At 40.3% G+C, this 12,504-nt stretch overlaps 2 protein-coding genes across 6 annotated transcripts in view; one reads left to right on the top strand and one right to left on the bottom strand.

Moving 5' to 3' along the window:
* The window catches only part of SYCP3 (synaptonemal complex protein 3), a 746,653-nt gene that overhangs the window by 525,352 nt on the left and 208,797 nt on the right, over positions 1-12,504 (top strand). The gene's annotated exons all lie outside the window — the stretch shown is intronic.
* DRAM1 (DNA damage regulated autophagy modulator 1) overlaps positions 1-12,504 on the bottom strand; it is a 70,223-nt gene that overhangs the window by 7,191 nt on the left and 50,528 nt on the right. For all 5 annotated transcript variants that reach the window (XM_075209270.1, XM_075209272.1, XM_075209271.1 and 2 more), the window contains 2 exons: positions 3,120-3,187; positions 2,523-2,665 (listed from right to left, as the gene is read on the bottom strand). In XM_075209270.1, coding sequence (XP_075065371.1) covers positions 2,523-2,665; positions 3,120-3,144 — 168 coding nt within the window. In that variant the 5' untranslated portion in view covers positions 3,145-3,187. The remainder of the gene's footprint in view (positions 1-2,522; positions 2,666-3,119; positions 3,188-12,504) is intronic.

Raw genomic sequence — 12,504 nt, 5'->3', positions numbered from 1 at the left:
CATGTGATGCTCTTCTCAAACTAGTGTAGGAAGTAAAACTTGCTATATTCATCTGACTGCTGATCCATATGTCCTCAGAACGAGACCTATTCAATCTGTAGCCAATCAAACCCCAGTTTTTAAGTGGTTGGGGGATAAATAACATGTAACCAATCAAATAATCAGAATGCTCACAACAGTACAGAATATTTCAGGGTATTCATTTGTTGAACATATTGGAGACAGTGATTTGTGATTGGGTAAGTGAAAGCAGGGTTTCATGTGACAGGGGTAGAGTTATAATGCTTGGAGGAGAACAGAGGTAAGCTGTAAGGCACAGACTGGACCACATAGCAGAGTACCCCAACAACACAGTATAGTGATGTGAGACTGGTATGAAACAGATTTGTCAAACACACTTGTATGTGGAATTAAGTCATATATCTAAACCTATTTCCAGTTAACAATATAAACAGAGAGTGAAAGAGAAGTGGTGCCAAAAAGTTTTCAGCATTACGTTGATCCACACCTCTTTCAGGTTTTTTTTTTTATTTGTTGGTGCAGAGTTCTCTCTAAGAATGTGTTACACTACTAAATGTTCCATATGCAGGAACTCATTAAGGCTGTAGCTGTTTCCGTCCTATAGTCTAAAAGAGTGATTAACAATCTCTCTGATGCAGATTGCAATATATTTATGGGCTTTGCTCTGTTATATATAATGTTTTAGTATTGTACATGATTTTTGTTACATAAGATGCAATGTGATGGACCTTTCAGCACTTCTCTTTCTTCATCCACCCTCTTTTCACTTTTCTGGTATAGAATTGAGTTTATCATTGATCTAAACAACCCAAACTCAGGTAATACTTAGATCCATGAGTTTTAACAACAGGTATAATAATGTTTCTGTAGTGGCTTCCTTAAAAATGAAAAATGAAATGAAAAATGAAAAAATGAAGACACTGCAAATAGCCTTGGTTTTCTATTGGTGCACCTAGATGGTCTGCCCAGCACACGGCAAGTTGCAGTCCCACTCTCGGAGATGCTCTGCAATTTATACTTCTGGTTCTCCAAGTCCCAGAATGTCATGGCTGCTGTGTTTATGCTGGTGCTTGTAGTTCTACAAGCACCAGCATACCCAGACTGTTAATGGCAGCCCGGGCTGGTTGGGATTTGTAGTTCCAGAAAAAATGGTGTTCTCTCTATTGTCTCACAATTGATTACCCCTCACCCACCGCCCATGGGTGTGGGAAGAGTCCTAGTGCTTCCAGCACTGGGCTGGTTCTTTCTAGAGGGGGACCCACACAATTTTTTTGCAGACCCCATTAGCTAGGGAATCCAGCCCAGTGCTGAACAGCCTGGGGTTGGTTTGTCATTATTGCAAGGGGACCTCTGACATGTGTCCCCCTGCTATAGTGCCACCCACCCCAGCTGGTTGGCCTAGTCCTGCTCTAATGCTGCACGATCCATCGCCTTAGCAGGTGCTGACTGGTACATATGTCTCTGCAGCACCTTCGTAGTAGGGGAGGGACAGTATAGCCCTACACCCGAAATCAACAGTCCACGGATGAATTCGGGTGCACGCAAAGGCGAGATACAGGCAACATATTCTGAGCGCAACTTGTGCTCAGAATACGTGTCCTAATCAGGCCCATAGCCACTTCCTATGCAGATTACCTTAGGGCTCACACTTCTACAGAACAGAGCAGACCCAACATAGCGCCTGTGAAAGAGCGCTGGGTACTGAGTGGAGGAGCAAATTTTACTAGTGACAATGGAAAACCCCTCTAATGTTAGGCAGGGGAGGTCTCGCAAATTATAGCCCGGGGGGCAAGATTCGACTCAGCAGGCTATTAGGAACATTTTAAAGGAAACAAAATGCAGGTGGCCCAGTGATCCAGCCCAAGGTAGCCCACTATAGGATTAGCCCTTGGGCCAGATGTCCCCCTTTCCCCCCAGCCTAGCCTGCCCCTGATGTTAGGGCATGTTAATATATGCTGTAATACAAGGGGCATTGTCTAGAGAGCTATCTGGGTCTTACTAGTGCAGCTGTGCTCTTACACAGTATTCGAGATTAAACACTGAACCTATTGGTCAAAAACACATTCTGGTGGTTTCTCTGTCAATGCACAGTGGCTAAAAGTCCAGAGATTTCAACTGGCATGATTTTGAAATATAGAAGTAGTGATATGGAAAATGTAAGCGAATGCATTTTAATAGCTTTACAATCAAACTATTCATGTTTAGCTGTGGCTGCATTTGTGCTCACTGGAAGTTTATACTGTATATAACACAAATTTGATTCTTTGCTCCTAAAAATGTAACAATGTGTCTTTTTCCCAAATAATACAATGTGTAACTGGTATCAAATCCCCTCTTTTTTTAGTGGGAGATTGCTTATTTTTAATTGTAAGCTACAATTAGTAAGTATAATTTCTCATATTTGCAAGATACATATGTCCTGTTCGGTATTGATAAACTGTTGAAAACCTCTAACTAAAATTATACTGCCTTGTGAATCAGATTTTGGGAGAATAACTCACCTGAAAGGAAGCCACAATGCCCATCCCAATGCAGCCAAGTATTCCAATTAGCAATGATATCAAGTTGAACCATTTACACAGAAACGTGCCTCTAGAAGTTTGTTCCTCTATTATTTTATATCTTGCATACATTGTTGCAGCACCTGATATGACAAAAAAACCCATAAAGAAATGATAAAATGTAATTAGTATTAATAATATTTATTTGCTGAGTAAGATTGGCCAAACCACATTTAAATCTATAATGTAATAAATATTCCCCAAAGTAACTAAATAATGAGAATCTATAGGGGGGAATTCAATTGGCATGCACTATTACCATTACTACGGCAATAGTATGCATTATTACCAGCAGTATGGTAATTTGAACGCGGATTTCTCAGAGCTACAAGCAAAAAGCAGCGATGAAATTACTGCACTAACGGTAATGATGCGCACTATTACCGTAGTAACGGTAATAGTGTGCGGTCCGAGTAACGCGGTCTTTTGAATTCCCCCCTAGATAATGTTGCTTCTTTTCTGTGCATGTGTTTCCATACCTGGTATATTTAGTGGATCAATAAAGGTTTAATACTTCATTTTATAAGATACACTTACCTAACATAGCGGTCACACTGATCATAAACCCAAACAGTCCACTTTCTGGAATACATGTGCCTGTGTCACTAGATAATAAAGAAAAGTAAAGAATCACACAGTACAACTATGATGACCGGTGAGTAAATAAGCTGTGAATGGACATTACTACTTCTATTGAAATGTTAACAGAAATAACTAACATCTCGCTGATCTTTAATGCGGGTTTATAGCTGGCATAAGGTTTGTCTCATTTCATTACACAATACAGGACTGACTACACTGTCGTGTCCATGACACCAATAAGCCCCGCCCCCTTCATTTACTTTCCACAGCCGGTCGGGAATCGGGATAATTGCCCTCTCTCCCTTGGGAGTCCGGGAAACTGACCCAGATTTCGGGAGTCTCCCGGATATTCCGGGAGAGTTGGCAAGTATGTATTATTTACTTTTATCTGTATGACGACAACCTGTCATTTCTGGAAGAAACACTTCCATTCCGCTTTAGGAGCTCAATGTGCTGGAAAACAACAGACATCTGTGTTACAGTTCATTCACATTTACCTATAGTGCAAACTTAAAAGTAGCGGAACTGAAATATGGAAGTAGTGGTATGGAAATTGAAAGTAATTGCAATGTAATAGCTTTACAGTCACAGTAGTAGGAGAAGTGGCAGTGTGGCATATCATCTTATACCAGTCCACTTCCACCACTGGTATGTACCAAATAGTTTAACATCAATTCAATGTATTAAGCTTTTGGAAACTAAAACACGTAATTAAAATGTATATCTTAATGTGGGTATTCTAAAAAAGCCGAACATATGTGAAAATATTCTTAAATATCTTTGATGGAGTGAGTATACAGTTTCACACCTTTTTCTATTACTACAATGTAAATACATCCTTTGTTTTTTCTGTTCTTTCTTAAGAAAATATACAGTTATAGTCATCCTCTATAATCTTCAGGCAGGATAATTTTATACTTTTTAAAGGAGTATTGGTTTAGTCAGAGAAAAACAAATAAAATAAAACACTGAATTCTATGAAAGTGATGTTTTTATGTCAGTGACTAAATGGATTACATTTTGTAGTTAGCATAAAAAGAGGCAGTAGTGGTTAAAAAAAAAGATTATATAATGTTAGGTGTTAATGTTATTATGGTTTCTTTTATTTATTTATTTAGGTGATTAATACATTGGTAAAAGAAGGTTTTGAGGAGTATTTATTTTGATAAAATATCTTTTTTTTTATAGTGTCTGAGGTTTTTATTTAACAATATTTTATTGATCTGACACTTCAGGTCCCAGCGGCCCTGAATGTCTGGGTTTATTGTTCTACAAGTGACAACATGCTGTGGCAGTATACATATTATTATTATTCATTTTTATTTATAGGGCGCCACTAGGTGTCCGTAGCGCCGTACAGGGACAAACGAATTACAATACAGGGTGAGACAGCACAGTACAGTAACTCAGTAACTCAGTAAGCTCAATGCACAGCTATGGAGGGCGGGGGAAGGGAGAGGGAAGATCCGCATACGACGGAGCCCAAGAGGGAGGGCGCGGAAGAGGGTCTCCCTGTCCCTAGCAGTTTATGGCTGCCAGGTCATGCTGGGAACAGTAGTGCCATATATAAAAATATTGATTTCTTACATTTAACTATTTATTACCCAATCATTGAGTTCATATACAGTAAGATATGTGCAACCCACTAACTGCAGAATATGTGTACATGTAGGGCCTTTTGTTTCGCACAAAAGCAAATTCTTCTACCGAGTCAGGCAGTGACCACTTTATTACATACACCTGTATACTAGCTCGATAATGCAAATATCTGATTAGCCAATGATGTGGCAGCAACTCAATACATGGTCAAGAAAAATTACCAGGCTTGTTCAAGCTGACATGAAGGCAACAGTAACTCATATACAGTGGTAACAGTGGTATGCAGAGAGCATCTCTGAACACACAGCATGTCGAACATTACAACTGCATGATGCTATCATGCCAACATCAACCAGAAATTCTAAGGAATGTTTTCAACACCTTGTTGAATCCATGCCAATCCTTTCACTTATTTTAACTTTAACTGTATGTTTTAAAAAAACTAATGAGAGTAAGGGTCATAGTTATCTACTGGGAGACTCCTGAATTCCTGAGAGGCAAACCCCCCCGGGTTACTAGCAATGTCTTTAGTTGAGTTGCGGGGGCGGGGCTTATGACGCGATTTCCGTGTCACTGTGGCTTAGAAAGATTATGATGAGTTAGGGGGCGTGGCCACGATGACGCAATTCACCTCCCCCTGTCCCCACAAGCCCACCTCCTCCCTTACAAAAATCTACATGAGATCAACATAAAAATAGAAAAACAGGAAAATTACCTTTTTTTTAAAAAACCCCCCAAAAAAACAAAAATCTTTTCCTTCAATATATGTGCATGAAATATACATTATAAATGTAAGGGTGAACGAGGAAGTGTATAATACATGAGGCATTGCTAAACCTTTTGACATAGTCATATGACTTCTGAATCAGTGATTAATGAAGGAAATTCACATGTTGCACAACCCAATAGTTTTAGCTACATTACTTATTACAGTTCTTCTCTATCTGCCATATACTCTTATTTTCTTTCACTTTCTGTTCTCACTTCTTGGTCAGGTATCAAAAATAGGTGGAAACAGTTTCTCAGGAGCAACTGTTAATCAGTAAAGAGTTACAATCAGGGTCAGTCATATTTGCCAACTTATGGCAAGTATGATCCGAGAGCCTGCCGGGGAAGGTGGGCGTGCAGGAAGGAAGTGGGCATGGGCAGGGTCGCCATCAGGAGGGTACAGGGAGTACAGCAGTATGGGGCCCAACAGCAGAGTGAGGCCCCACCAGCCCTGGGCCCAAACAAATTTATTAGGGCAGGGGGCCTCCACAGTGAATTAAAGGAGGTAGTGGGCGTCATATCTAGGCAGCAGCTGCTCCTGAGAAGTGAAAGGTGGAGTGGGGAGAGACCTCTACGCGTAAGTAAGGATGTAGCAGTGGGCCCCCTTGTATCAGGATGTCTGCCTCCACTGCCAAGATGTCGGGGCTCCACAGCTACTGCCAGTTGCTCCAATCCCAGCCCCCCAAGTTCCTGGCTCCCGGACAGAGAGCCGCGACAAGGCAGAGAGGCTCCCTGCAGCATTGCAGACATCCTGTAATTAATGACATCACATCGCTGTCAATAGAGAGGAGCTGAAAGGTGACAGCAAGAAGACGCAGAGAGGGAAGTAAACTACTGCAGGGGTTAGAAGGAACCGGGGATGGGGGATGCTGACAATGGGGGGGGGGCAAATGTTGGGTAGAGAATAATTTAAAAAACGAGGGTGGGGTGAGAGAAGGAAGCTTGGGTGAGGCTTTCTGTTGCATTTGTACTGGGCCCCACAATCTCTGGTGGCAAACCTGGGCATGGGCTATGATGTCACAGCCCAGCACCACACTCCCAGTCTGGCAGTTTAATGCAATAAATGCACTCAGGTCCTGGATCTTGATTTAATTGAGATAATATATATCTATATCTAAGGGAAAAAAAGAAAGAATAAGACTTTGGAAAAAAAATGAGCATCTCTCATGTAAAATCAGCAATACATTACAGTAAGGAGATACATTATTTATTATGGCACACAACCTACCATATTGAACTAATGATGCTTGTGGCTAGGTTATCCTTATATTCAGAGGTGTTTTCCCTTCACTGACAGTTATACACTCCATCATGGAACACTTTCAAAATGAATCATGTAACATCACTGCTCTTAAAAAATAACTTATAGATGGGGCGATAGTGTTACAAAATGCAAGTGATTATTTGCATGAAATTGAGAAACAATTATGTGATAGCAATACTTATATTAAACTTACAAGTGATCCAGCACCAAGATTTAAATCCATGCTTGAAAAACATCATATAATACAGTGTAACCAACAGATTGATTGTAAAAGTGTCTACATCTTACTTAACCTCATCATGTTTACTCAATCTATAATATAAATGCTTAGTGGCGTGTGTTAGTCTATCTGTGTGTGTGTGGAAAAAATAAAACCAAGCTACAGCGCCACCTGCTGGGTGGAGTTATACACTGACCTACTAAATTCTTAGTGTGTGTGGAAAAAAAAATTCAGAAAGAGCTGAAATTTGGTATACTAAGATGTTTTTAATTTGTTAATTTAATTTGTTAATTGTTAAAAGTGTTTATAAAGATTTAAAAAAAATATATATATATTTCTTGAAGGAGAAGTGACAGTTGGGAGTGGTTGGTGGTTGCCAGGGGTGACAGTGGGGGAGTGGTTGGTGGTTGCCGGGGGTGACAGAGTGAGAGGAGTGTGATACTCAGGACCGCTGAGAGAGATCCCTGTGTCTGGATAGACATCTGGATAGATGTGGCGATGAAAATAAAGGATGAGGTGATGGAGAAGAATGATGAGGTGGTGACATGTGGACAAAACCACGTTAAAAAAGGGCGCTTACGTCGGGAAGCAACGCTCTTCCCCTGAGGAGGCCTGGGCTATGGCCCAAATGCATGACAAGAACCTTTTTAACACCTTAAGTAGCTTGATTTGACTAGAATGCATGAGTATCATGCACGGGTTAACTTGTATTATATACATTACCAAACATTACAAAGTCTTTAGTGAATACTCATTTGACCGGGTTTGATTCATTCAACCAAGTGGTCAATTCATTGACAGACTCATGCACCACTGTGTGCAATATTTTGTTTAAAACATACTATACTAAACCACTTATACAGATTGCCAGAACTACCATATATGTGTGTGTTGACCACACCTGATCTTTAGAATTTATATACAATACTCCCAACTAATGAAGGGATGGTTGCCATTAAAGAATTTTTACTTCATATTGTTTGTTTAGCGGCTTAACTTTGGGATATCTTCTTCAACTACTGGAATATACTTTCAAATGTAGTTATTTTTGTTTTATTGGTCAATAATTTTTACAACCATCTGGAACTACTATGGGTGCTGTCATGGCATATGTGTATGCAAATGCATCTGTGCATTTATATCAATAATAAATACATTTTGGGATCCTCTATCAGGTGACACATTTCATTATGGAGAATTTATAGATGATCTTTTTAATTTTAAATGGTGAAAAATTAGATCTTGTTGAATTTATTGATCACTGCTGGTTCAATTAACACTTATTTCAGATAATACAAGTTTTCTTTCTAAGATAAAATCTCCATAATTAATCAGCATCTACCCCACCAGTATGCATACAAAACATACTAATAGAAACACAATACTGCAGTCACAACGTTCCCATCCAGTCCCCCTAAAAAAAAGTATTACCATATTCATAAATGCTAGGAGTAGCTTTCTTTTATCTGGCAGAGAGAGTTGCTGAGCTGCAAACCATGTGTCCTAAGTTTATAGCACAGTCATATGACCATAGTTACCAATTTAATGGCTGGCCTCCGGGAGTCTCGGAGTAGAAGTGGGCATGAGGGGACGGGGCTCAGTGAATTGCATCATTTTGGCCCCGCCCCTATGACGTAATTACGCAAAATGATGCGATTCCCGGAGAATCACATCATGGAGGCTTCAAATTTGCCCACTTCACTAGGAAGTGGGCAGATGCGGGAGAATTGCCAGCTCTCCCGGGAGTCCTGGAGACTTACCTGGAATTCGGGAGTCTCCCAAGTATTCCGGGAGAGTTGGCAAGTATGGTATGACTAGGACATTATTAGACGAGTCATCACTTAACCTAAAGCAATTGAAAGATTAACTTTCTTCTAAGACAGTAAATGATTTCAAACAACGTCATTGTCTTGTGAGAACCACTTATTCTACTGCTTCCGCAGATGTTATAACAATTGTGCAAAGTAACTGAAAACTGTTGATATCTGATTTGATTATACCAAGCCTGTTTAAAACAGCATCTTTGATGTGATATAAAAGAGCCCATAATCTAAACGATTTACTTTTCAAAAATGCCATGACAAGTTCGTCCGCTAGAGTTAAAGCTAAACCTGGCTGTTTCAGCTGTATTTCTTGTACTATCTGTATTTTTTTTTTTTTTGACAGGAGATTCATTTTGACAGCCACATACATCTAGACAAATAGATTGTTTTGAAGCAACAATTACATCATATGGAGCTCTATATTGTAAGCTCTCAAAAGCAGGACCCTCGCCTCTGTCTCATGTCTTATTCTCAGCAGTCCTTGTTCTGTTTCTATGCATGATTTGTTCTTTTTTGTATGTTTCGTTGTAACAACTGTCGTGCCGCCTTATAAATAAACAGTGATGATGATGATGGACACATTGTAAGAAATGGAAAAAGCTCTGTCAATGGCATTTTCCATTACTAACCAAACAGGTTAGTTATAGAATAGTCAGCTATTTGGACAGCATGCGGGAAGTGTCGTGTGAATTCAAAATAATCCTGCATTTGTGCTTCTATATGGATCAGTCATTTTCTTACCCAAGATGCATTTAAATCTCCTATCCATTCAATCATCATTTGCCTCAACTGCAACCAGGGCCGCCTTCAGAAATTATGGAGCCCAGTACGGCCCCCCCCCCCCTCCCGATGAGCGCCCCCCGGGCATCCCCCTTGATGAGCACCCCCCCCCCTCCCGCAACACATACTTACCTGGGGGCCCGCTGTCTTGCAGTCTGCTCTCCGTTACTCTGTCTTCAGCCTGGCTGTCACCGTGACAGCCAGGCAACAGAATGCGATCGTCACAGGCAGAGCAAATGATCGCAGGGGGCATGATTCCTCCACCCCTGCGATCGCATTCTGGTGCCTGGCTGTCACGGTGGCAGCCAGGCTGAAGACAGAATAGCGGAGACCAGTGGACTGCAAGACAGCGGGCCCCCAGGTAAGTATGTGTTGCACTGTTGTACCGGGTCCCCTGGTGAGCCCGGTACAACAGTACCCCCCTGATGGCGGCCCTGACTGCAACCTCCCCTTATCTGGCATTCCCTTCACCTATTTATACAAACTTCAGTCTATCTTAGAATGCCACACCTGATCTTTCTCACTCACCACAGCAAATCTACCATACCACACTGAAAATCTCTACTCTGTTTCCCCACATTTTCCAGAATCCAATTCAAATTACTTACCCTCACCTCAAAGCCCTGAACAACAACACCCGTTCATACTTACCAAGTCTTTTCTCAAAATATTGTAGGATCTACTTCTGACTTCTGTTTTGCCTCCACTCTGATAACCATCTCTCACTCCTGACTTCTCCTGTGCCTCTACCCACCTATGGGCTTCCTTACCATGCTTAATCAGAATTTGCTCAGTTTTCAAATCTTTAAACACTCTCTGAAAAGCCACTATATGCCTTCTTAGACACATATATCGCTAGCTGTAAGTGTAATGATTCCAAGACACCGCAGATTCATTGCAGCTCCCTCATTCACAAAAGGATAGACGAAATCACATTTATAAAGTATATGAAAGAGATAATGCTGTCAGCACAAGAGACAGACCCACATGGACTCATTGGTTTCTGTTCACAGAAAAGGATACGTTTATGCAATTGGGAGTACAAATCACGGCCTGTACCCTGTCTTTTTTTCTTACTATGCTACAAGCCAGGCATCTTACATTGGGCTGTATCTTTATATGTGCTTCATTATAATTTTTATAATTTTTCGGATACTGATTGGACTGTATTGAAATTGAATTTGCATTTGTATCATCCATGTCTTAATCTCTGTCCTCCTATCACTCTCTACCAATACATACCTCTCCCTTATTGCTCTTTATCATATTATCAGTTACCTGTTTTTTAATTATTCTTTAAATAAGAATAAAAAGCTGTTTTCCTTTAATATTCTTTATAAAAAAAAAAGAACATTCTATGGTGTCACGAACAGCACTCACCTGAGCCTGCATGGTGTGTGTGTGTGTGTGTGTGTGTGTGTGTGACAAAGGGTTAACCAAAATCAACCACCTGGTCTGTCTAAAATTATTCAATACTTCCCTATCTATGCCACACACTAGCTTTGCCGTACCAACTATGCCACCACCAAGGTTTTTTCTTTATGAAGAGCTGCCACTCTTTTTTAGGAAGCCTTCGGTTCTTGCTTAGAACTAATCTAGCACAATTTACTTTACTCAGAGTTAACATAGACCACCACAATGTTCTCCTCAGTTCTCAATTATGTAGCGTCTTGACCAAACTTTAGCATGAATTCGTAAGAACACAGAGACTTGAACTTATTAAGTGTAATTTAATACAGCTGGTATATATATATATATATATATATATATATATATATATATATATATATATATATATATATATATATATACACATATATACATATATACATACATATATACACATATACATACACACACACACACACATGAATATACATCATACTTGCCCACTCTCCCGGGATATCCGGTGGACTCCCAAATGCCGGGTAGGTCTCCCAGACTCCCGGGAGAGCAGGCTTTTTCCTGCATTCTGCTCTTCAGAACCCTCAATAGCGTGATTTGCAGTGAAACATGTCATCTTGGCCATGCCCCCACTCACGACAAAACGCTGTATTTGTTGCCCTCCCGGAGGGCAACAATACAAAGTTGGCAAGTATGATATACATGTAAGTCCAACTCACAGCAGTTTGGTAAAATACGTTTCTTATGGCTATACCCACTGACTAAAACAAAGGAACTACCAAGGGTGTAATAATTAGCATTAAAGCCTAAAGGCCAAGCAAGATGCAGGCCCTTGGTCTAATAACACACAGGCACTTTATTTGCCCACATCTATGCAATGTGTTTTCCTGCATACACTACTTCCTGACACATGTTCACCAATTCATATGAATGCTGCCAACAGCGTAAGTGCTGAGCTCCCTAGGGTAATAAACACATAAACACAGACACAATGTCCTGTGTTCCATAAGCCTGTACACAGCTGGAGGGAAGGGGCACGGTGGTGAAGTGAGGGCCCTTTAAACCATTAAGTATCTGCTGATTACACCCCTGGGAACTACAATTGCTGTGCGTTGAATTTATAAAAGTCATCAACAATATTTGTCCACTTATTTTTTATTCTATGGCCCATGTGTAATTTTTTCTACAGGAAAGATCTAACCGTCGGCGGCCATATGCTGTCTATAACCAGCATTTGTAATAGTGTAGCTATAAATTACAGTACGGTACTGTGCTTCATGAAAAAGCATACTGAGAAGTTCGCAATAAACCAAAATGTTGTTTTCAATTTCTAATTAAATAGCAGGCAAATCTCAATTCTTGTCCCCAATTGTAAAGCGCTACGGAATATGTTGGCACTATGTAAATAAATAATGACAATGAATTATTCTTAATTTAAAACCAGATTTGAGAAACAGATTTTGATGATACCACCCCTTTAAG

The sequence above is a fragment of the Mixophyes fleayi genome, chromosome 4, assembly GCF_038048845.1.
Source record: "Mixophyes fleayi isolate aMixFle1 chromosome 4, aMixFle1.hap1, whole genome shotgun sequence".
NCBI classification, from domain to species: domain Eukaryota; kingdom Metazoa; phylum Chordata; class Amphibia; order Anura; family Limnodynastidae; genus Mixophyes; species Mixophyes fleayi.
This window is presented reverse-complemented; position numbering and strand designations above follow the sequence as displayed.